Source organism: Molossus molossus, unplaced genomic scaffold, assembly GCF_014108415.1.
Source record: "Molossus molossus isolate mMolMol1 unplaced genomic scaffold, mMolMol1.p scaffold_m16_p_17, whole genome shotgun sequence".
Lineage (NCBI taxonomy): Eukaryota > Metazoa > Chordata > Mammalia > Chiroptera > Molossidae > Molossus > Molossus molossus.
The window spans coordinates 26,861,470-26,886,580 of record NW_023425352.1 but is presented as its reverse complement, the minus strand read 5'-3'; the positions used below and the strand labels follow the sequence as shown (position 1 = coordinate 26,886,580).

The 25,111-nt window shown below is 42.7% G+C and overlaps 1 protein-coding gene across 2 annotated transcripts in view; it reads right to left on the bottom strand.

Moving 5' to 3' along the window:
- The window catches only part of PIK3AP1 (phosphoinositide-3-kinase adaptor protein 1), a 99,552-nt gene that overhangs the window by 50,209 nt on the left and 24,232 nt on the right, over nucleotides 1-25,111 (bottom strand). The window contains exon 1 of one of the 2 annotated variants that reach the window (XM_036265109.1): nucleotides 7,832-8,799. The exons of the other annotated variant lie outside the window; for it this stretch is intronic. Coding sequence (XP_036121002.1) covers nucleotides 7,832-7,865 — 34 coding nt within the window. The 5' untranslated portion in view covers nucleotides 7,866-8,799. Of the gene's footprint in view, nucleotides 1-7,831; nucleotides 8,800-25,111 lie in introns of those variants that run through there. 2 annotated transcript variants of the gene reach the window in all.

Here is a 25,111-nt window from a genome sequence, read left to right as displayed (position 1 = left end):
TTTTTTAATCCTCACCCGAGGACATTTTTTTTAATCCTCACCCGAGGACATCTTCAGACAGAGCAGGAGAGAGAGAGCAAGGAAGAGAGAGAGAAACACTAATGTGAGAGAGAGACATCGACGGGCTGCCACCCACACACCCCAACTGGGGCCAGGGACAAACTGCAACCAAGGCACATGGTCCTAGGGGAAACCGAACCCAGGTCTCTCTGGTCCACAGGCCGACACTCCAACTGCTGAGTCAAACTGGCCAGGGTTGATTTATTTATTTATTTTTCTCTTTACTGATTTTTAGAGAAAGAGGAAGGGAGAGGGAGAAAGAGATAGAAAGAAACATCGATGACAGAGAACATTAACTGGAAGCCTCCTGCATGCCCCGCACTGGGGCCTGGGCCCACAAAATGGGCATGTGCCCTGACTGGCAATCAAACTGGTGAACTCTTGGTGCCTGTGTCGATGCTCAACCACTGAGCCACACCAGCCAGGCAGGGTCAATTTTTTATTATTAGATGCCTGACCATCCCATTTTTTTCATTTCTGAGGTTCTTCTTGGATGACAAAACAACCCCACTGACTTAAAACATTCAATCAGTTACTTAAAACTGCAAAAAGCTGCCCAGAACTCATTGCTCCAGAATTATTTAGACACTCTTTTGCCAATTACCTATTCTAATTTATTATATAGGCATAATCTCCTTGGGATAGACCCACTGTACAGTCTATCACTGCTTCAAAAAAGAAAAAAATCTCTTCATTTCTTCCAAATTGCTGATCCATTCATCTGGCCAGAGTCAAAGTTCTAGTAAATATAGTTAATAAAAGAATACAGAAAATATAAATAAGCCAAATGAGAAAAAGATGATAATGGCAGATATGAAGAATTTTTAGGAACACACTGATGTGAAAACTCTATGCTAAGTATTTTGAAAATGTCAATATCAGTTTTATAGAAAAATATAAATTACCAAAATTGTCTCAAAATATACAGAAAACCTGACTATATCAATAATCATGGAAAAAAATTTCCTTGGTTTTCAAATTAAGCTATACACCCCTCCTTGCATTATTTTAAAAATGTTTTTATTGATTTTTTTTTTTTAGAGAGAGAGGAAGGGAGACAGAGAGAGATGTGAGAGAGAAACATCGCTCGTCTGCCTCCTGCACACCCCCTACTGGGGATCAAGCCCACAACCCGGGCATGTGCCCGGACCGGGAATCGAACCAGGACCTCTCAGTCCATGGGATGATGCTCAATCCACTAAGCAACACCAGCCGGGCCCTGCATTGCTTTTTAAAATTGCCACAGCAACAATGTTCTTCTTTATAATATTCAATTTTCCTACCTAAGAAAATTCTATTTATATAGTTATGATGTCTCCTACTAAAGTTTAAATAAACAATCAAGCGTAGTCCTATGTTATGTTAAAATAATAAAAAAATTAAATAGGGCAATTAAATACAATAGATAGCCCACAAACCACACTTCACTCTTGTGAAAACATATTATGTGATAAAGCAAGCATTAAAAATCAGTACATGCCCTGGCCAGCATGGCTTAGCCATTGGAGGGTAGGCCTACAGACTGAAGAATCTCGGGTTCAGTTTCAGTCAAGGGCTTGCACCTCAGTTACAGTTCGGTCCCCAACCCTGGTCAACTGATGAATTTTATTATTCAGACATAAAAAGGAATCAGATATCAATACATGCTACAACATAGATGAACACTGTAAACATGATGCTGAGTGAAAGAAGCCAGACGCACAAAAAAAAACACATATTATATGATTCCAAATATATGATATGTCTAGAATAGGCAAATTTTAGAGACAAAGTAGATCAGCTGCACAAGCCTGAGACTACACCAAAAAAATATCATTGAATTATACACTCTAAATGGGTAAATTGTATGTTATGTAAATTATATCTCAATAAAGCTGTTACAAAAAGGAAAAATCCAATGGCAAATCACAAACTGGTTAAAATTTGAAATAAATATGCCAAGGGGCTAATCTCCTTTATATATATTAAGAGGTCAGAGAAATCTCTTTAAAAACACCCAAAGCTCAATAAGTAGATAATTCACAAAGGAAGAAATACAAATTACCTCCCCATCAAACATATATATATATGTATATATAAAATTCATTATCACTAATCACCATGGAATTACAAATAAATTTTTTAAAATGTTGCTATTTTACCTTTTTGAATAAGGAAATGTTTAAAGGTGAGGTAGGACAGATACTCTCATTTGATGCTGAGCAAAGTATAAACTTGTACGACCTTTCCAGAAAGCCACGTGTCCATAAACAGAGAAAGATAAAGTCTTTAAAATGTTCATACCTTTGGTCATATAATTCTATTTCTAAAAATCTTTCTTAAGGAGGAAAATAAATGTCCAAAATGTAGACAAAGATAACGAACCAAGACTTCTGCTAAATTATTCTTTGCATCAGTGAATATTGGAAAATAACCTAACTGATGAAAAAAATATTTAAAATATTAGTTTCAAAGACTTTCTAGGTAAAGGTTCACAACATGATGTGAAGCAAAAAAAGCAGGATATAAAATCATACATCTTAATGTAGGGTATCAATTATATAAAGGAAACGGCATTTTAAAAGGTCAGAAGAAAATGCATGGTTGGATTGTGCATGGCCCTTCCCGCCCTCCCTCTTATTTTCCTTCCAACCTTTCATGTATTTTCATATTTTCCACAGTGAGAAAGCACTTTGGTAATGGGGGTGGGGTGAGGAGAAAAGCAGCCACTGAGTGTTGGCTAATTATTTCACCAGCTTGGTATAAATGAGATCGATCCTAATAGTGCAGCACTTGGCAGCAATGCCCCCAAGTTCCGATGGGCCGTGGAAACAACTCCTTGCAGTAGGTCTATTCTTTAAGTCCCCATAGATAGCTACCAGCAGCTCATTCATTTTGGGCAGCCAGGAAGGATGCCACTCACTCTGCCGGGATTCTGGCGGCACTGACTGAAACCCCATCACTTCTGTTCCTCCCAGCCACGTTGGTCTTCCATGGCATACTTCAGACGGGGCCACGTCCAACCACTTCAGCAGATTCAGTTTCTTCAGAAGGAAATGCCAACCCCAGACATAGGCACTGCTGAAACCCATCTGATAGAGTGAGATAGCCCCAAACTCTTACTAACCCTCACCACCTTGACAATATCACCTTTGCTGTCCTGAGACTCAAAAATCAAATGTTTGAGTGAAGGCATTCTGAAAATCCCAATGGATCCCCCACAATGTTAAGTATTATTAAGACACCAATAGTATCCTCACTACTTTGAAATTTGCACTGGCTGATTTGGCTCAGCGGTTAGAGCGTTGGCTCACGGACTGAAGGGTCTTGGGTTCGATTCCCGGTCAAGGGCACATACTTGGGTTACAGGTTGGATCCCCAGCCCTGGTTGAGGTCATGCAGGAGGCAATCAATCTCTCTCTCTCTCTCTCTCTCTCTCTCCTTCTCTTTCTCTCTCTCTCTCCCTCCCTTCCACTCTATCTAAAAACCAATGGAAAAATATCCTCGGGTGAGGATTAACAACAACAACAACAACAAAAACGTAAAAAAATAAAATAAAATTTAACACTATCCCCCTCGGCTTTGATGAGATTTAGAGATACTGAGGAAGAATTATAAAAAAAAATACTTTCTTTGAACATTTGGCTCCCCAAAGTCTCATCTATTAAGGATCCAAGTGGCAAATACTCCTAGAATTCAGTGTCCGGAAAAGTTTGTCTCTTCAGAGAGCTTGCCTGCTTTCTCTTCGACAATGAGAACAAACAACACGATGGTATGTTTCACCTTTTGCCCTTGATGCCGGGTAGCTCAGTGACAGTTTTGGTTCTTAACTGCTACTATGCTCTCATTCAGGTCTTTGGTCTTGCCTATTTCTCTTTTCCATACTGTGTTTAATATTAGAGTCTGCTTCAAATACTTTGGGGATCTAGGCAGGATGTGAACCAATGTTTCTCAAATTGGTCAAAAATCCTCAGATATAGTCCTTATGAGAGCCCGTGCCTGGGCTTTTCATTTAGATAACAATGCCTTTAAAATGGGATGTAAATGCAAAGATCTTCCAGATTATCCAGATAACCACATTATAACTGGTCCTGCCGCAGGACCAAAGAACTTATATGCAAAGAACTTATAACCAATGGACATAGACAACAATGTTTGGGGGGGGGGGGGTGCTGGATCAGGAAGAGGGAGTCAATGGGGGAAAAAGGAGAAACATCTGTAACAAAAATTAATTAATATAAAAATTAATTTAATTTTAAAAAATAAATAAATATAAAGAAAATATTGTAAATAGTACAATAGGAAAGTTCTAGAAATAGTGGTGATGGTAGCACAACATTGTGAATGTAATTAATGCTACTGAGTTGTATACCTAAAATTGGTTAAAATGGCAAATATTATGTTATATATATTTTGCCACAATTTAAAAAAATTGATAATGTATACCCCCCAAATCCATTGACTTGTATACTTTAAGTGGGTGAATTGCATGGCATAGAAATTATGTTTCAATAAATCTGTTTTAAACAATAAATCTAAACCGTGTTGATGATTCTCATATGACCGCAGTTTGAGAAAAACCAAATTATACTACACTGTTCCATTTTAATAAGCTGTTTATTAGTGATTTTTAAAATAAGGTAAAGTGAAGGTGGGAAGGGGGAAGAAAGCCTGTAGCATAAACATGTTGAATTATTTTTCTCTGAGTTTTGGATGCCAAGAAAAAAGAAAGTGAGCAGAGAAGAAAATTAAGGAAATAAATTTCAACTGAGAATCAAGAATTTTCCACCAATCTAGCCCAAAATGGAATAAAACAGAAATGATCATTGGAGACAGACAGGGACATGTATGTCTCTGGGCTGGAATGATCTGTGCCCTGAATTTCCAGAGTGGCTGATATGAGAGAGAGAAGTTTCATGATTTCTTGGCAGAATGCAGAAATGATTCGACAAACAACCCCACGAAAAAAAGGGGCCATGTTCCCCCTTCATTTGCATCCTGGGTCTAGGATTCAACACTGCACAGAGGGTCAGGAATACAGAGTTGCCTGAGGTCTGAGAAACCTCTGAAGGCTGCTCCACACAGGATAAAATTTCTCACCTATTATGATTTTCACCCATCTACCTAAGCCACAAGGATGAAATCGTAAAACCGCTTTCTCAAAGCCCGATGTAAAATGTGCTGAAGCCTGAGCTTCCTCATCACCTAGCAAGTGTCTACTAAATGTGTATGACACGACCCCCTGGAGGATCCCAAGAGCGTGTCCTCTAGGGAGCTTACGACTGAACTGGGAAGATGAGGCTCCACTTAAAGAACTTGACAACTGTCTGGCCAATGTGGCTCCGTGGTTGAGGGTCGACCCAGGCACCAAGAGGTCGCTAGTTTGATTCCCGGTCAGGGCACATGCCCAGGTTGTGGGCCAAATCCCCAGTGGGGGGCATGCAGGAGGCAGCCAATCGATGTTCTCTCTCATCAATGTTTCTATCTCTCTCCCTCTCACTTCCTTTCTCTCTAAAAAATCAATAAAGGTAAAAAATAAAGTTAAAAAAAAAAAATCTGACAACTGTGTGATACCTTCCCCAAAAGCACTAACCTGTGTGATGAGACCATAAATACCACTATGTGTGAAATGTTACATTTCTAAGAGTTTAGAAAAGTGTTGGCATGTACGTTTTGAGAAATCAAGAAAGATTTCCTGAAGGATAAAGAAGACAAGTTAACTTACTTCGATTAGGTCAAGTACCATTTGGGTGCTGAGGTTACCCTTCTGTGAAAAAGGTCTATTTTCCATTTAAAATAATAAAATAACTCATAAGTCATTTCTTTATTCCCTCAACAAATATGTGTTCCTATCAATGAATAACAAGTATTCAAGGCCTATCCTAGATCCCCCCAAGAAATGTTTAGGGTGAAAAAATTTGTCCTTACTAATTTTGGGGGACCACACAAGAGAGAAATAGCTTCTTTACAACTTCCAGAAACAAATAAGATGAGGAATAACTTTAAAACAAAACATTATGGGAAATAAGCAGGAATTTATAAAATGCAGTTTATGGCCACCAGAAAAATCGAAGGAAAGACATCCCCAAAGTGACAAGCAGGGTCTTGAAAGGCGTAGAGAATGCTGATGTGGGGGTTGGAAAGACTTTGCTGGCAGAGGTAAAAGGTATGATTAACGACACAAAGGCATGAGAGCAAATGATACGCTTGCAGTACAGGAAGCAAAGTGGGGGCACCTTCTATATTGGGGTGGAGAGTAAAAAGGGTAGAGGAACCTCCGTGTCAGAGAGGACCCTGAATACCACTCAAAGAGTTGGACTGAATATTGAAGACTTGTGGGCAAAGAGTATTCATAAGAAAAGGAGAATCTATAAAATATAGATCAACCCTGGCCGGGTAGTTCCATTGGTTGGAGCATCGTCTCATATACCAAAAGGTTGTGGGTTCGATTCCTGTTCAGGGCACATACCTAGGTTTCAGGTTTAGCTCCCAGTCAAGGCACATATAGGAAGCAACAAACTGATGCTCCTCTCTCACATCAATGCTTTTCCTTCCCTCTCTCTCTCCCTTCCTCTCTCTCTAAAGTTAAAAAAACAAACATATCCTTAGGTGAGGATTAAATATATATATTTATATATTCCTATATATAAAATGTAGGGGTTTTTTTTTAAGTTGAAGAATTTTCTTTGCTTGTTTTTGAAATAATTCTAGACACACAAACAGAATACATCAGCTCCTTTGTAAATCTGGGTCAGAATCGAGAAGAGGAGCAGCTGACCACTCATCCTACCCTGAGCAAGCAATGCCTTCAAATATCTAAAATAACATAAGCTGGTGGCTGACAAAGTGTTACCAAGCCAACATCCTGCTCTATCTGAATTCATGAGCAAATAAGATGCTATAATTAACCTGATGTCTGAAAGCGTACCACAAGCATGGTTTGCAAAATGCTTAGAGAAATGATTCTGAAGTAGATTAAGCTTTCCTCCTATCATATATCTTGTTTATACCAGCAAGTGACTAAGAAAATCTATGTCATGGCTATTGTCGTGTCCTTAGAAAGCACAAAGGGAGACCTCAGACCTGGCCTTGTCCCCAAATTCCAAGTGTTTGAATCCAAGTGAAGGAGCTTTTGCTCCACTGCAAAAACATGTGGGACCGAGCGGGGACGTGAGAGGCTTGCCATGGTGGGGCTCAGATCTTGAGTTTCATAACCCCCACCTCGCCCAGCTTCCTGGCAAACATCAAGGCTGCTTTTTCATTTTCATTTTAGTCATCGCCCATGGGTCTGTCTTCCCCCTTGTTCACTCACCTTGGTTAATGGGTACTGAATTTCCTGTCCAACTAATCCCTTTCATTCAAAAAGCTCCCAACACAGTGACAAGAATGTCCAACCCGAAAGTTACCAGCTACCCCCAAAGTCACATACAGTCATCAATCAGAATGATGTTAAGAGGTCAGTAGAATGACAGACTCTTACCCTCCACATTCTTACAGGCATTAAAGCCAGGGAAGGGAGAAAGTAATGATTATTTAGTGGCATTAGTGTGAATTCATTAAAGTGATATCAATCATGTCCTTATCACCTTCATCCTCCTCCTCCTCCTCATGCTACCAGAAAGGTAAGGCAGAGTCCTGTCGACACATGCTCAACTCAGGCTTTAGATAAACTCATGGTGGCCACTCTGCCTCCCTGGAAACAAGAAGAAAGGAGTAGAAGGGAGAAGGAAAACCGAATCTAATCCTCCCACAAGGCCACACCAACTTCCTTTCCCAACACAAGCTGGCTCACCTGTCACATCCGACCTGCCTTGCCATCCAGACATCCCGTGCCAGCTGCAGATTCCTGAGGCTGCCCAGCTGCACTACACGCCGGTGGGTTTGCAGCGCTGGGTGGAGGGTTCTGGATCAGGAATCTACCCCAGTCTGTTCCAGCTCATGTACACAAGGAGCTACATTTCCTTTATTCGCCAGGTAATTACTTAAAGTTCAGGCTGAGGGAGCAAGGCAGGAGGAGAGCGGATCTCAGGCCTCTAGACCTCTATCCAGCCCCACCTAGTTGCTCTAAATGAACTAGTCAAAGTGTTAGTTTTGTTTTGTTTTAAAGCAAAGGGTGATGGTTCTTCCCTTCCCCTCCCCAACTCACCCTACCTGCTTTTCAGCTTGAATAAAAATAGCCCCACACTGAGGTTGCCATGACAACCGATGTGTGGTTGTCCAACAATGATAGAATCTGCCTGCACACCTCCCACCTGCCGATGGCTGGGGCCGCTCATCCTCTCCCAAGCTCAACCTTCAGAAAACTTCCTGGAACACCAAAGCCAATTTGCTCCATCTTCATCCAAGAAGCCAAGGGTTACTGGGCATTCTTGAACCACCCAGTGTCTCAGAACTTTTTAACTTGTTCTCACATGTTCCTTTCAGTGTCCCCAGGCACATGCGACAGACGTGATTATCTCCATTTCACAGGGAAAACGGGGGCTCGGGACGTGAACTGATGAACCCTGCTTGCTCAATAATGGAACCACATTTAGAAGTCAAGGTTCCCATCTGCTAACCGGCCCAGACCGAAGCAAGAGCTGATCTCAGGAAATATGACCCCAGTGGAGAAATAATTCTCCTGGGCGGGCAGCTTCCTGGCCACAGACGCAGGTTCCCTCAACCAGTCTCTGGGATGAATCTGGGAAGGATTGCGGGAAAATCTGCCGCCCCGCCGTGGAAATGGGTTCCACAGACACCCGCCTCCTCCCTGGACCCAGCGTCTCCTGGACGGCTCTAACCAAGTGCAGCTTCATTGGCCAAGTTTGTCAAGATCCTTAAGAAGCACTGTCCATACCTGCATTCCAAAGGCCACCACTGGGGAGGAAGCACTCCCCTTGGACTCTCAGGGCTTGAGGCCCACAGGCCCCTGTTTCATTGTTCAGGAAACCCCAGTGTTGCTAATAAAGCTGTGGATACCACAGCCCCAGTGAAGGCTTCCTCTTTCTTCATCTCTTTCCGACACTTAAATGTGCTTCCTCTCTCTATGTAAATTTTGTTCAAATGGCATGGCACAGGCTTGTAATGAGGCCATTAATAACTAGTCTTTAAACAGCCTCTTCTTGGTTTCCTGGTTCAGGAATCAATTCCAATCTAAACAGACACTGATGTCTGGGTTTACTGGTGTCAGGACAGACAAATGGGCTTTGTTTGGGGAAGGCCATGAAAATATGGTTCATTTTCACCCAACCAAGGGCTGAGAGAGGTCGAAGGCAACTTTTGGTAATAGAACCGAGCTTAGGAAACTGTGAAAACTCCCTTCCTTTTGTCCTTCTACCACTCACCCTTCAAACTTCCAGGAAAGGCTGAGAGGGTGTTTTCTTGTCCCTGCTTTTGCTGACCCTTAGCATTCTAACCAGCTGCAACTGTGAAATTGAACTGGTCAGTTTCACTTTCCATTTCCAGAGAGGGTAACTTTCTCTCACCCCTCACCCTGAGAGGTTGTGTCTGGCTTCACAGTATGGTCAAGTTGGGGTGGGGGTGTGATCCTCCTGGGTCAACTTAAAGACATTTAAAACAATATGATGAAACTCCAAATGTTGCTTAAACAATTATGGGCCAAAATAAAAACCCTTTTAACCTTGGGCTGCTGGTTGTCCCCAGTAATTAAAACCTGAGCTACTAAAGGCAAGGGTCTGAAGACATTGTAAAATATTTCCTAGCAACAGAAATGCAGCTACTGAGGGGTTCTGGGACAGTGCAGTCAGCGAGGCCACTGAAGGCACGAACTCAAGTCCCACCTCCACCATTTACTGGGTAACCATGGCTTTTCTAAGTTTCGCTTTGTCTTCTTTAAAATGAGAATATGTATACCAGCTGGCCTGTGGCAAGCTTGTTGGGAGTGATAAACACACAGAAGCCCTGTGAAAACTGAAAAGTATTAGACACAGTTAAGTATGTGTTATTTTTATCATTCATTTACCGAATGGAGAGCTCCTACGAAACAATTCTCTGTGTAGAAGGGGGCAGGTGTGTACCTCTGCATCCCATAGTTCAAAGCTAGAAATCAAATGTGGCCCAGGAAGTGAGCATCAGGTGGCCCAGGGATGCTCCAGGCAGCCAAGGAGACAGGAAACAGCTGAGATCTAGCCACCTCCCTATGGGAGCCTGAGCTATGATTCTCCACAACACAGCAGGCGTTCTGTGCCCATCAGACGACCTGGTGAGACTGTTCTCTCTGTGGCAGCCAGTGAGGATTTTTAAAGTGGGAACCAAGCCACTTTAGCCTCGGAGTTTTGGTTGCAGGGGAAACCTGCACTCCCTGGGCATGGCCAATTGTCTTAGAACAGGCACTCTGGCAAGGGCCAGTGTAGCAGGACAGTAAGCTGAAGGGCTCTGCCTACGTTCAAACCCCCATTCTGTCACTTTCCATCTGCCACCAGTGAATCGGTCTCCCCATGTGAAAATGGACATAATAATACCACCTATCTCATATAATAGTTGTAAGTATAAAATGAGTTGATTCTTATAAAACACTTAAAAGAGCACCGGACAGGGAGGAAGCACTGAAGAGTCATTAGCAATTAGTGTTGTTTATCTGTTGACCAAATTGTTCTTCTACCAGACTGTGATTTCTCTGAGGACAGATTCCCTGACATTCATCTTTGGATCCCCAGAGCCTAAGACATAGTGAGAAGTCAATAAATGCTTCTTGCATGAATAGATGAATCGATGGATGAGATGAGACCAACCACCTAAGTGACTAACAGGGGAGGGAGTACATACAACACAGGGAGGACCACAGCAAGGCTTCATGCCTTGAGGCTTTTAGTGTGGCATCTGGAGAGAAACAGGAAAGTAACTTCCCAATTCAATCTAGCAGCCTAAACTCGGCTGCCCTGAAAATTCGCCATGGTGCACTGTGTTAGTCCAGGTCTTCTGAGAAGCAAACGTTAAGACAGGATTAAACAAGCAAGGACTTTATTAGGGAAAATGCCTGAGGCAGAAAATGAGGAGGGAGGCTGGGAGACCCATCAGATGGTCTGGGTCCAAATGAGGAAGGGGAAGGAAGGCTGGGTGGAAGGATCCTATACCACTGAGCCACCTAAGCAAAGTTCTGCAAATCTGTCAGGGAATCCTGGGACTGAAGCTGACCACAGGGAGGCCGTGTCTTCCAGGAGCTGGCCTGCTATAGAGTCCCTGCTGTGCTCAGTCAGCAGATGGGAGCAGCGTGGGGGAAACGTGGCTTTGGTCAAATGCTGTGATGGTTTCAGAGCACAGCCTGGGGCCCTTGGTCAATTCCACTCCCCACAGCTAGAGGTCTACCAGGTGCGTTCTCCTCGCCGCCACACACAGGGTAGTCCTTACCAGTATGGGATTTGGGGTACAGACAATGTAGGTTGGATCTTGGCTCTTACTGGCTGGTTATCTTAGGCAAGTTAACCTCTCAAAGCCTCATTTTCCTTATTTGTGAAATGGAATCTGTAATTCCAACATCTCAGAACTGTTGTGTCAAACACTCTAACCCATAGAAGTGCTCCATGAAAGGCAGTTGCCATATCCCTGACTATTATTATTATGTTGTTGTTGTTGTTGTTGTTAATCCTCACCAAAGGACATTTTTCCATTTATTTATTTTAGATAGAGTGGATGGAGTGAGAGAGTGAGAGAGAGAAACATTGATGCGAGAAAGACACATATCAATTGGCTGCCTCCCACATGACCCCAAGTCAGGCTGGGTATCAAACTTGCAACTGAGGTAGGTGCCCTTGACCAGGAATCAAACCCGAGACCCTTTCATCTTCGGGCCAATGCTGTAACCGCTGAGCCAAACTGGCCAGCGCTGACCATTATTATTACTAAGAACAAAGGACTTCTATTAGAAATTAGGACATGAGAGCAGCCCCCGTTGTTGCACATGTATATTTGAGTTTTATAAGTCTACCCCAGGACATGGAACATAAGCCAAGAATCATGGTTTGGCAATAACACAATTCAAACAACCAAACCAGTTGGTCTACAAATTAAAGGTCACAGGGGCTTTCCTAGTTTGGCTCTTTCCTGGAGGGGAGGCCAAGGTGGGTTGTATTGTGTCAGAATCCATCTACAGACACAAACCCCACTCCTTTATGCCATGTGCTGCTGTTTGTCTGAGTGTCCTCAGCCTGTCCCCTGACAGCCGCCTGCCTTTCAGGAAAGCACAGTCAGGCACCCCTCCCCCATGAAGAGGACCATCACTGGACTCCTTGTTTGGCTGCACACCTTCTTCTTCTTTTTTTTTTTTTTTTTTATGAATTTTTAATTTATTTTTTTGTTACAGATATTTTACCTTTTTACCCCATTGGCACCCCCCACCCCACCCCACCTCCGCCCTGTCCCCGGCTTAGTTGTCCATGTCCACTGGTCATGCATACATGCATATAAGTTCTGTGATTTATCTCTTCCCACCCCCCACCCCCCATCCCCTCTTCTGAGGGATGTCAGTCTGTGCCCTACTTCCATGTGTCTGGGTCTATTGTATTCCCCAGACTGTTATGTTCATTATATTCCGTATATAAGTGAGATCATGTGGTATTTGTCTTTTTCTGCTTGGCTTCTTTCACTTAGGATAATACTTTCCAGGTCCCTCCATGTCGTCTCAAAGGATAAGAGATCTTTCTTTCTTACCGTGGCTGCACACCTTCTGAGCACTGTTTTGGAATTCTGATTGCTTCTGTCTCTGTGACATTAATTTTTTTAAACCTTGGCCAGTGTTCTGGTGGTGGCCATTGCCTGGCTACTGCTGGCTTCTGACCGATATATCTGACTGGAGTCACACAGGTGTCCCCTTCTTAGCCTGGCTGTGACCTGAGGCAATTACAGCTTTCATGGCCTCGGGTCAGCTGGCTCAGGCCTCTCCCAACCTTGCTGACCCTTGCACCTTGGTGGTACTAACAACTAAGAACCTACAAGGAAAGGAAAGGAGCCCAGAAGAACTGGAAACCCTGTTACCTCTCCTCTGTCACCTCAGGGGCCATGTCTGCAACCCCCACTTCCCGGGGGGTCACCCAGAGCACACACTGGGATTTCTCAGGGGGTTTTAATTGGTTATCTTATATTTGTTTTATTTTTTTGTCTTTGAATAAATGACCTTCAGTTTTTCTAACTGAAAAGAGTAAAAATTAAACTAACAAATATTGATTTTGTTTAATAATTAACAGCTTAAGAAGGCTGATCAAACTGTACTTGTAGAATGACAGTCTCCACTTGACAGGGACTTTACCGGGGAATTTTACGTTTCTGTGCGGGCACTGGACTCCAACCCTTGAGCTGCTCTGTTTCAGCCTGAGGGTGGAAAGCAGAAGGCAGAAAATACAGGAACTGGATGAGCCCTCCCAACCAAGCTGAACTGGGCCTTCCTGTCTGAGGGATAAGATCACTCCCTGAAGTGGAAGTAAAGCCACAAAGCAAAAATGGGCTGGTCACTTGCTCGTCGGCCATCAACATGAACACCGAGCCCAGCTCTGAGCGCAGCGTTTCTCCACCAGCCCCCGAGCCAAAGCAGGGGAAGGGCCAGCCTGACACCATACACACCTGGTGGGCAGAGACTCCCTCACCGGAGTTAAGAGCGTTGGTTGGGTCACCTTCTGCCCCATTTACACACAAAAATATTTACTAGTAATCAGCCTCTTGACACTAACTACCTTTGCCTATTATTTGCATTTATCTCTCCCAGTAATTAAAAAAAAAAAATCAATCAGATTTTGTTTCCTTGCAAATTCAAATTCTGTGAGAAAAAAAAAAGGATACCCTGAAGTAAAACCTAAGTTCTCACACTCCAACCTTCCCAGGTCAATGATCCATTTAACTACTTGACCCGAGTGAGTCACTTCCTGTTCCCAGTAGTGCTCCTCTGTGTTAACACACAGTGGACAATACAACGTGATTTTGGAGGCTCTGTCTGCCAGTCTGTGAGTAGTACCCCACTAAACACAAACATGCCGTCCTTTTCGACCTTCTTTGAACCCTTCTCCCCAGAAGCCCAGTTTGGTTATGTGTAGTACGAGATACGCAGCATGAGAGCACACTTTCAGGTTCAGAGTTCCAGAGTATGAGCACAAAATATCATCTTCACTGTTATTTTATATTAATTACAGGAACCACTAGAAATCTAATCAACACCGGGATCAGAATCCAGAAAAATCTATTCCAGTGATTTGCACCTTCTCACAGGGGGGCAGGAATGTTTGCAAATGTCCTGCCAGAGTGATGAATTCAAATGGAGAAATTGCATAGCTTTTAAAGCTTGATCAATATTCTGATATAATTTTGTATTTAAAAACATTTTAGACGATCATTTTTATAATATGAACCATGCAAGGGGACATTTATCAAAAGGGAGCATGAGTTCAGACAGGTTGGAAACTGCTCCCGTCATCATTGCAACCTCTGTCTACCTGTCTGCTACTCCCCTCAGCATCTGTGCCCCCGCCACTAGTACCCACAATCCACAGACCTGCTAGGTTGCACTTTTCCTCTCCCTGAGACTGCAGTCCCTTTGTATGTTGTGTTTTGCAAATCCAGCAGTCACAATATGGCTGATTTCCCCTTTGGTCAGGGTTCAACAACCTTCCAAAGGTGGGGGTGCCAGACCAGACCCCTGTAGGGGGAGAGGAGAGTGGCTCACTGGTGTGAAGTGGGCAAAGAGCACCTGGAAGGCTCTCATGCACAGAAACCTCCCCCACCTCCACATTCTACTAATAAAAGCTACACGGGGGATAATGCAAATGCCTGGGGAGAGGTTCAGCTTCATGGTCACTCACACCTTAGAAGGGATTGTTTGTTAATGTTAGACCATCAGGGCTTAAAAGACACTTAAGAATCATTTAGAGAGAAACTCCACAAGGAGGGTTTTTAAAAATCACAGCAACCTCTCTTTGAACACTTACAGTAACAATAGTTATCGGCTTGACAGGGTTTACTCAGCTGATGGTGGTTTGGAATTATATGTGAAAGCTCGTCTTTACCTTCAGCCAACCTTGTGGAATCTGTTAAAATGATTCTTCTGCAAGTAAAAGAAATCCCAACTTAAAATGCCTCCAATAATAAGGACATTTATCTCTCGGAACAGGAAGTACAGTAGTTGGGTTGATTTGGGGGTTGGCTAATAGAAGGATTCAATTACATCATCAAGGCCCCAGGTTCTTTCCATTTCTCTATTGCAGCGGTTTTCAACCGGTGTGCTGCAAGAATTTTTAAAACATGCAAAATATTTAGTCAGAGGCACTGACCTCTTTTCCCTTAGATTGTCAAATAAAAAAAATGACAACAGTCAACACAACAATAGCCATCCAGTGTGACTGTCCTGTCTTGAACCATAAATATATAGGTCATATAATAGAGTTGCATCTCATTGGTCACATCACATGATAAAGTTGCATCTGATTGGTTAATTCTTGGTACCAGAAATCCTTATATACAAGTATAGGCACCTGACTTTAAAAAGTCACTTTGGAGCAAAAAGGGTAGGTAATTAATATTATTATTATTTTATTAGTAAATTAATCAAAATTATACATTTTTTGGTCAAATCAGCAAAAAATATATTTTTGGGTGTGCCACAGACTGTTAGTAATTAGTTTATGTGCTGAGAGATGAGCAAGGTGGAACATCGCTGCTCTATTCTATCATCTCCAGCATGAGCTTCATTCTCAGATTGGTAGTAGCAATCTGCAGGTTCACTTTAGACACAACAAGGTCCAGAGGAAAGAGAAAACTATCCCCCAGGCATGGAATATAAACTCTTCCCTCCACTCTATTCCAGCTTATGTCACATGCACAACAACCGTCACCAGGGGGGTCATGCATTCATTGACTTCACTAATCATCCAGGGTAGAAGGAATGTTGGAACTTCCACCATAATGTCCAGCACTCCTGCCGCCCAGGAGCCTCCATCTCAAGCTCAGTTCTCCCTTACCCCCCTTGGGACACAGACACAACCCTTTCCACAGAATGGCTCATAGGACATGTTTCCAAACTCCCTGGGATCTGTCTGTGGGACATATTCTAGGTGGTCAGTTTCCTTCTAAAAAGGTGGTACCAGGAATGGAACACCATACTCCAAGACGGGGGAGCTATATTTTTATTAATGTGGCTTAATACTGTAATAGCTTATAGTGGCAACATGTTACTGTTGGTTCCTTATCAACTGAGGAGTCATCTATAAACTGCAGTTCATTTTCACAAGTTAATGCCATGGGGGATTTCTGCCATGCTGTGCTAGTTGAATTGCTTGTATGGACCTAACAGCAGATCATCCAAATTGAACTAGATCAAGATAATTCTGAATAATGCTTCTGCCACTCAGTGTATTAACTACCCAGCCACCTACAAATGGTACCTATCTTTAATTCTGTGTTAGTTTGCTAGGGCTGCCATAACAAAATAACACAGACTCAATGTCTTAAACAACAGAAATCTATTTTATCATAGTTCTGGAGGCTAGAAGTCCAAGATCAAGATGTTGGCAGATTTAGTTTCTTCTGCAACCTCTTTCCTTGGCTTGCGGATGGCTGGCTGCCTTCTGGCTGTGTCTTCAAATGGACTTTCCTCTGTGCACACACATGCCCAGGTCCTAATTTCTTCTTATAAGGACATCAGTCACACTGGATTAGGGCTTACCCTAATGACCTCATTTTAACCTTAGTTACCTCTTAAAGAACGTAACTATAAATACAGTCATATTCTGAGGCATTACTGATTAGGATTTCAACATATGAATTGGTGAGGGGTAGGGGTGGACGTAATTCAGCCCAAACAAATTTGAAATATGACTTTGTATTTGCCTCAAAGTCAGAGAAAATGGACAGGAAATCTGAGACCAGAGTCTCAGGCACTTCACTAGACAATCCTTAAAGAATAACCATTAACCCAACTACCTTCCTTATGTTGTGCTGAGATCAGCCTCCCTGGAAGGGGATTTTGACTAAGTCTGGGCAAGTGTTGAAGAGAGTGCTGAAGAGTGCTGGGAACTGGAGCATTTCTAGCTGCACAAAGAGGGCTCTATCAGGGTGTTGCCACAGTCAGAGTGGGTGACTCTGGACATAAAAGGGCTGACTCAGGGGGCTGCTGAGCAGTGAATCATAATGGAAAATGTTGAAGGAAAAAGAACAAGGAGGTTATCAAATTCAATTACTTCCCAATTTCATTTAGGACATGGGTAGTGGCAACTGAAGTTGAGACACTGATAATTATCCTGAATGTTCATAGCATTGATTGACTACATCTGTCTTCATTCCTTTGGTCTGCAATTAGCCAGGTGGGCAGTTATGACTTGGCATTTTGCCTGGACTGGAAGACCCATGTTCTTATAGATGTGGTGAATGGAAAGCAATTGGTATGCTTTCTCAATACTCTCCTCTATTAAAAATATACACACACAAATATAAATAATAAGTACATATATGGGGGGGCTATTAGAGCAACTACACATAAATACTAAAGAATTAAGTAGGTAGCATGGAAGAGTAGGATTTACAGAAACAAACACCTGTTCTAGTTAGCTCAGTGATCCTTAACTATTTGCTTCTTAGATGAAAGTGCTTAATTTAAGAGGCAAAAGCCTGCTTGTACTCCAGGTACATTTGGAATTCTAGTGCCTGAAGCTTTAGGGTAACATGATGCTATTAACCCCTCCACCAGCGTCTGTTTGTTTGTTTGTTTTTTCCTTCTTGCTGGTTTGAGCAAACATGCAAAAGATGGGAAGTTGTGGTTGGAGGGTTTGTAAAGGTCACTCAGCCCAGCTCCTGCATCAAATCCTTGAAATCTCCTTTCCCACAGCAAATGCCTACTTAAAGCCAATGATACTGGCACATGGGAGTTCACCTCGGCAAGACCTGCCTCTTTTGCAAAGAAAAAGTTTACAAAGAAAAATTGTTATGGGAGAAGAGAACCAACATTTTCCATTCCCTGCTCTAATTTGTATTGCCTTGGTCACCACTATGAAATTGGTTTGTGATTACATGATAACTGGGTGGAGAGAGAGCTGTGTGACCCCATCTTTTTTTTTTTTTGCTTCATTAATAGATTCCTTTTAGCCACTTTATCAACTGACACCAAGCCTTGCCTCTGGTCTCTAATCAAACCTTTAGCAGGGTTTTATATAAACTGAAATTTACATTCAATCATCACCATAGCAACCCCTCTGACATAATCTACTTTTTTTTAAAAAGCTGTTTTACTCTTTAGTTGAAAATCCAAGTTATTCAGAAGATAACCATTAAAAATCTATTTTGAAAAACTACATTTAAACAGAATGTAATAAGGTTCTAAAAATAGACCTTTACAGTGGCTTCTAGATACTTTGCACCATATACTTTCTCCCTCCGCTGGTGGCCACACATTGCTGAAGTCGAAAGGATTGGGGCCTGTGCTGGAAATTGTTAAAATCAAAACAAGGCTTCCCTCCTGAGTCTGACAATCTTCTCTTGAAAGGTGCCCCAAGATAACAACCCCGAGCTTGGGCAGAAAATTCTAATTTTAAAAAAGACATCTGCACTCACCTCATTCCTCCTATACATTGCATATCCTTGCTACTTACAGTCCCAGAAATTGGGCAACTTGGTTGTACTGAAAATTGGGACAATGAAATGAAGTCATTTTCCATAAGCCATATAATTTTATCTTGTTTATTTAAAGCCAAATAATAATGTAGCAATACTCTAATCATTCATTTATTCTTTTGTCAAATATTTATTGAGATCTAGATGCTACCATATCCTGAGAGCTGCATTACCTGAAGACGAGGAAGACTTTGTCCAAGACCTCACGATCTTTGCTTTTCTAATTCCATAGCACAGCAGAGGTCTTATACCAAAATGTCAGAGAAATCGTAATGCACTTTCTCTGAATGAACACTCAAGGTTGCATCTATATACATAGGAGACGGATGAAGCCCATCCCAATCTGAACACCAGAAACTAGGACTGACGGCTAATAGTGCACTTTTTTTTGTTGTTGTTAATCCTCACCAGAGGATATTTTTCCATTGATTTTAGATAGAGCGGAAGGAAGGGAGGGAGAGACAGAGAGAGGGAGAGAAACATTAATGTGAGAGAGATACATCGATTGGTTGCCTCCCATACAACCCCAACCGGGGCCAGGGATGAAAACTGCAACCCAGGTACGTGCCCTTGACCGGGAATCAAACCCATGACCCTTCAGTCCATGGGCCAATGCTCCAACCACTGAGCCACACTAGCCAGGGCTAATAGTTCACTTTTATCACTAAGACCTAGTAGACCTCACTAGAGGACACTCACTTTGAGATTTCTGAAAATGTCCTGACTGACTCCTAGTGCAACTCTGCCACTTAGGACTTATGGCTGAATTTCACCCAAATGACAAAGAAGCTCCTCCAAATGCTCCTAACAATCAGGTGTTGTGAAAAGCAATGACATGTCACCTCTTTAAGGTTCTCAGTCATCCTTTTCCATTCAAGACCATTGACGTAGCTAGTAGGCAAGGATGGGGGTGGGGGGTGGACAGAGGGGTATTTCCAAATAGTTGCCAACGTATCTTACATGCCTAGAAGTGAGAAATTGTACATATTGAGTGAAACAACATATGTGAGGAAAGTGCTAGACCAGGAAGCGGAGGCTGGTTTTATCTCAAGTGCCATCCCACTGGTGAGCGGGATGTGGTGGATACCTCGAACCCTGAGCGAGAGCACTGCGGAGGCCAAATCCCTGCTCAGTGAGGACAGACGCTCGATTCATCGGTGAAGTCAGATCTGGGAGCCGGCAGGCTGCACTCTACAACATGCCCGCTGTTCCAGACCATGGAGGGTGGGGCGAGCCGGAGTGGGGATGGGGAAATACACGCCACTGAGTTACTCGGGAGAGTGTGCGGCAGTAATCAAACAGAAAATCCCAATGCATTCAAACACCAATGAACCTGTGTCAGCAGTCTTAAGAAAAACTCTTGAGGCATAACTGGCAAAATTTAAGGCAGAATGGATAACTTCCAAATGTCTGAAAAAGATAAAAGCTAACCAAACACATTCCATATCAGGAAAAAGATCCACCAGGAAGTACACAAAATTTATTAAAAACCTACTATGATCACAGAAATCAGAGCCTGGAGCATTTGAGGTGATACCCTCTGCTGAGTATGTCATGTTGCCAATCAACAAGACAAATTGAAGATAAGATTCAAATCCTTTTATAAGAGATGAAGTGTATCATCAATAAATGCATGTAACCAATACTGGAGTTTTTGGCTATTCGTTTGTTTTTGCTTTTTTATAGATCAGTAGGAAGATTGCACGCCCCAACACAGCCTCCCGGCAATGATGCAGATGTGTGGCTTTTGTGGTCAAAGGAAGCACAGAATTTCATTTTTAGTATCTTAGGGCTGCAGACTTACTGCTTTTGAAAAATATATATATCCACAAAAGCCACAAAATTCAGCTTGCAAGTTATGTCTTAATTTTTTTCAGTTTCTTAGATGACCAATATAGATTCTAAAATAATCCCAGCATGCTTTTGGGGTGGTCATTCCAGGGGTCATCAAACTCAAGATGCACAAATCTATCACTGGTATGAATGTAGCAAGACAGAGCACTAGCAAGTCTTCCCAATTCTGTTCAAGTCTATGAAGGTTGGAGTAGAGGCAGCCAGAGGTTGTAGTTCAGTAAAAAAGGATGTTGACCATCCTTACCTGCCTCTGGTCCCTGGTGCCACTTTCAAAGCTAGATTGACAACAAATGATGGGCCTTGTATCTCCTGCAGTGGGAATATCTGCATCTCTTCACCCTTGTTGCAGAGGGAATTGTCATACCTGACACGCATCCCAGGGATGAAAAGTTTGTTGAGCATTTACTACACGCCAGGCAGTGAGCTAGATACGCAGACGACCCAGCTGACTGTGCTTTGTTTTGCAGCTTGCTTTCTATTTTAGCTCTTGGACAGCTGTCCTGTACGTTGGTCTTCTTGCTTCCTCAAGGACCTCAGTGTTTCTGGGTCATGAGATCTAAACATAATAACTCCAGTGCAAAGAGAAAGGGTCAACAACAGGAGAATGTCTAATGTGTTCACCATGAAAAAGGACAGAAAAATGACAAGAACAAGTTCTCCAAATCTCCATGTCTGAGAAAGGACATCTTAAAATCATTCAGGACATGTCAACAAAAACTTCTGATCTCAAGGAGGAAGGACCAAGATGCCCTAACACAGAAAATGCAATAGGATAGAGAATGAGATTTGGGTGACAAGGGAGGGTGCCTGAGCCGGCTGAGGTCTAGAGGCCCCCACGCATCTACACGCAGACCCCAAAAGCCCCATGTTTAATACATCGGTGGTATACATAGGTTCAGGGGACAAAAAGCTTCTGCTACTAAAAAAAAAAAAAATCTAAGAAATACTCCAATAAAATTGCAGAAGTCAGCAGGGTCCAGATGGTAGAGAGCTTTGAACTACCCTATAGTCAATGGTTCCCCGTTTGGGTTTTAGAAAAACCTTTCTGGCCGTTTGGTGGAGGAAGGGCTGGAGAGAGAGGTATGTGATGGAAACAAGAAGACCACTTAGAAAACAGGTGTCATGAGCTAAAATAAAAAGCAAGCTACATAATAAAAGGTAGACAATACTCTGTAAAAAAATTTTCCATATGTATATATGTTCTAAATTCACAGAAAAGAAATCAATTAATTGAAAAAAATCAAGTTGCACAATAATACATACACAATGACTCTATTTATACTGAAAAAACACCTTTGTGCATGTTTTATAAATGCATTCAAATGGTCTGGAAAGATACATACCAAACTGTTTATGATAGTTAACCTCTAAGGAAGAGAAGGAAGATTTGGGGAAGCAAATGAATGTTTTTACTCTTTCCTCTACAGACCTCTGATGGTTAGAAAACAATTTTATAACAAGCATGAATTTTATAATTTTAAGATATTTCTACAACTTAAATAATAAAAAATACAGTTTCTGTGACAAGAAATGATCAGGACTTAAAACCAAACCAGCAGCCATGAGAACAGAAAGGAGAAAATAACCCCACAGACAGATGCTGACTAAAAAGCAGAGATGAGCCTGGGTGAGGCCGGAGCCTGTTACATTCCCTGACAGCCCCAGGAGGTGGGCATTTTCACCTCATTTTACAAATAATGAGCTTTGCCCCAACACCCAGAACTTTTTAAATTTTTTTTATCCTCACCTGAGGACATTTTTTTCCATTTTTTGTTCAGATAGAGTAGGAGGGAGAGAGAGAGAGAGGGAAACATCGACATGAAAGGGACACATGGAGTGGTTGCCACCCACATAACCCTAACCAGGGCCGGGGACAAACTGCAACCGAGATACCTGCCCTTAGTGGGAACCGAACCTGGGTCTCTCAGGACCGCAGGCCGATGCTCTAACTGCTGAGCCAAACCAGCCAGGGCAAAACCCAGAACTTCTTACTCAAGCCAGACTAGAACCTTGGCCCATCTGACTCCAAATCCTTGACTTCCTGCCTTGGGCAATGATTTCCTTCATATCCAGGGCCCTTTTAATGTCCTCTTCTGTGCTGAAGTGCTGACCTGATGCAGCAGTAGGGAAGGAGGGAGCTGGTTCCGACCACACAGGAGGCACTGGGGAAATGGTGAGGCTGAAACATGCTCCCATCTCCCCACTGGGAGATAAGTCTCAGATGCTACAACTGGCCATTAACAGACCGACACCCACATGCCAACTTAGCTCATGAGGATTCTTGAGTGCAGGGCCCGTGTTTTCCACAGAATCTGTAAAGCCTCTGCAGCATCTAATATAGCACTAAGTCCTCACTAAATTTGCCAAGTGGGCGTTTAATAAATATATATTAATAGGAGGGCCGCAGGATCACCTGAAGCAAATAGGAAACTGCATTTGATTCCTTATTTAGATCACGAGTGTTCTGAAAGCATTTTTTTCCCCTCGACAACTCAGGATGTAGGCAGTCAGTGCACAATTGTGACAGATAATGGCTGTGATCCTACTGAGAGTATAATCTTATCACTGTTATAAGCTGCTTCGATAGGAAAGTAACTATAATATCTGTGCTTCAAGACTTCAAGCAAACAGCCAACCAAGCAAATAGCATTTTCTAAACTCTCTGTGGGCCCACACTGTTCCCAGGCACAATGGAGAACCCTACGGAATGATAACCCATGGCCCTCCTCCCAAGGAACGTACACTCCAGCTGGGGAACTAACCCGGAATTCAGGCAGTGACTACAGAAAAGCCTCTGGATGTCCAGCAAATGAGTTCCATAGGACTCCAGAGAGAGGACAAACCATGGATACTAGAATCTAAAGGAGAGGGACTTGGGTGGTGGGGTCAAGGAAAGAGATAAAAAAGACAGGACTTCACCCCAGCTTCTTAGGACCGTAATGGTATTTCACAGAATCCAGAACAGCTTGCCCATAGCTTTCAAGCTATTCACCCACCAGCATAACATGGCTGCTTGGGCAGAACTATTCAATGCCCTGACCACCACTCTGTATGTTTATGTACCAACAGGCTATTGCAGATTTAGGAACAAACAACCCTGTGCCACCTAAACACCCCTTGGGATTTCCGCTGTCTATTCAATAGGAACACTGTGCGTCAGTCTTTGTCATTCCAGCCAACCATCACTCCTCACCCACACTACAGATGAGATGAGGCCGGGTGCAAACACACTACCCAAGATCTCTAGGGTAAATACCACTGACAATAAAGGGGGTGGGGGGACTGGTGATAACAGTCAAAGGGCAAGGATATGTCAGAGGAACGTAGCACTTGATGCTATCTCAACAAAATACACTAGCCTATGGAAATTTACTATACCATTTGATCAGAAAAATCTGAGCAACAGGAGTTCTATTTCTCATTTAAGTAGGATCTATGTGCATTTAGCTCTATGTCCACCTGACGCTGAGGGAAAGGATGCCTCAAAAACTAGGGTTTGCCCTGTCACTGGGCTGAAACTGTCTCTCCAAAAGCCATTTGGTCATATTGCTGCCCCGACCAACAAAAAGCCCTCTGAGATAAAAAGGGCAAAGCTATTTAAATTTAAAAATTTTTTAAATTATAGTTGACATACAATATTATATTCGTTTCAGGTGTATAACATAATGATTAGGCATTTATATAACTTACAAAGTAAGTCTAGCACTCCTTGGGGAGAAGTTCTTAATCCTGATGAAGCTCCTTATCCCACTTACTCAAACTGATCTTTATAATTTTTCCCTCCTCTTTCCCTTCACAACTACTTCTTAGCCCCAATTCAAATGCCTCCTGGGGTTTCCTACCCCTCTGCCTTGCCCACAGTGTTCCCTCATCCTGGGACGTCATTCCCTCCCACTCTCACAAATGCCTAAGTCCCACTCGATTCTTCAGTGCTGTCTCCTCCATGAAGTTTGCAGCTGACCACCCTGCTGACCGTGCTTCTTATCTTCTCACTTCTACATGCACACCAGCCCCACAGGAGGCATCTTTCATTCTTATGGGCGGAACTCACCCACGAGGCTGTGTTCTCTTTCTTCCCCCCACAACCTAGCACCAAGTTCTGATTCTGCTCGCTTTTCATCTCTCCAAAGTATCTCTTCCCCTCCATTCTCACTGCCTGCTGAGCTCAGGCCCACATCACCTCTCCCCTGGAGGACGCAATTAGCCTCCTGCCCGATCTCCAGCCTGCATCCCTGCCCACATGGCCACCAGACTGCACTTACTGAAAATCAGTTCTGATCACGTCAACCCCAGCTTTCAGCCCTTGTCTAAGCTGCTTAGTTAAATAAGAGGCTTTTTAGGATTTCATCTTCCCTCTAGCCTTCCCATGAAAGTAGTAGACCAATTTTAAAACTTTAGTGCCTATTATCCAGGGTACTTATTTAAAAATACATATACCCAGTCCATTCCACCAGATAGTCTGGTTCATTAAGTAACTGGGAGAGACCAGGAACATGAATATTGGGGCGAGGGGGTTCAAATATTCATGAGGAACATGAGGTCCAAAATATTTGGTTCTTCATCAAGACCAAAAAAAAAAGGTTTTGATGGAGGTACTGTGAGGGTCATATTGTGAGAACACCAGATAGAGACATTGTGC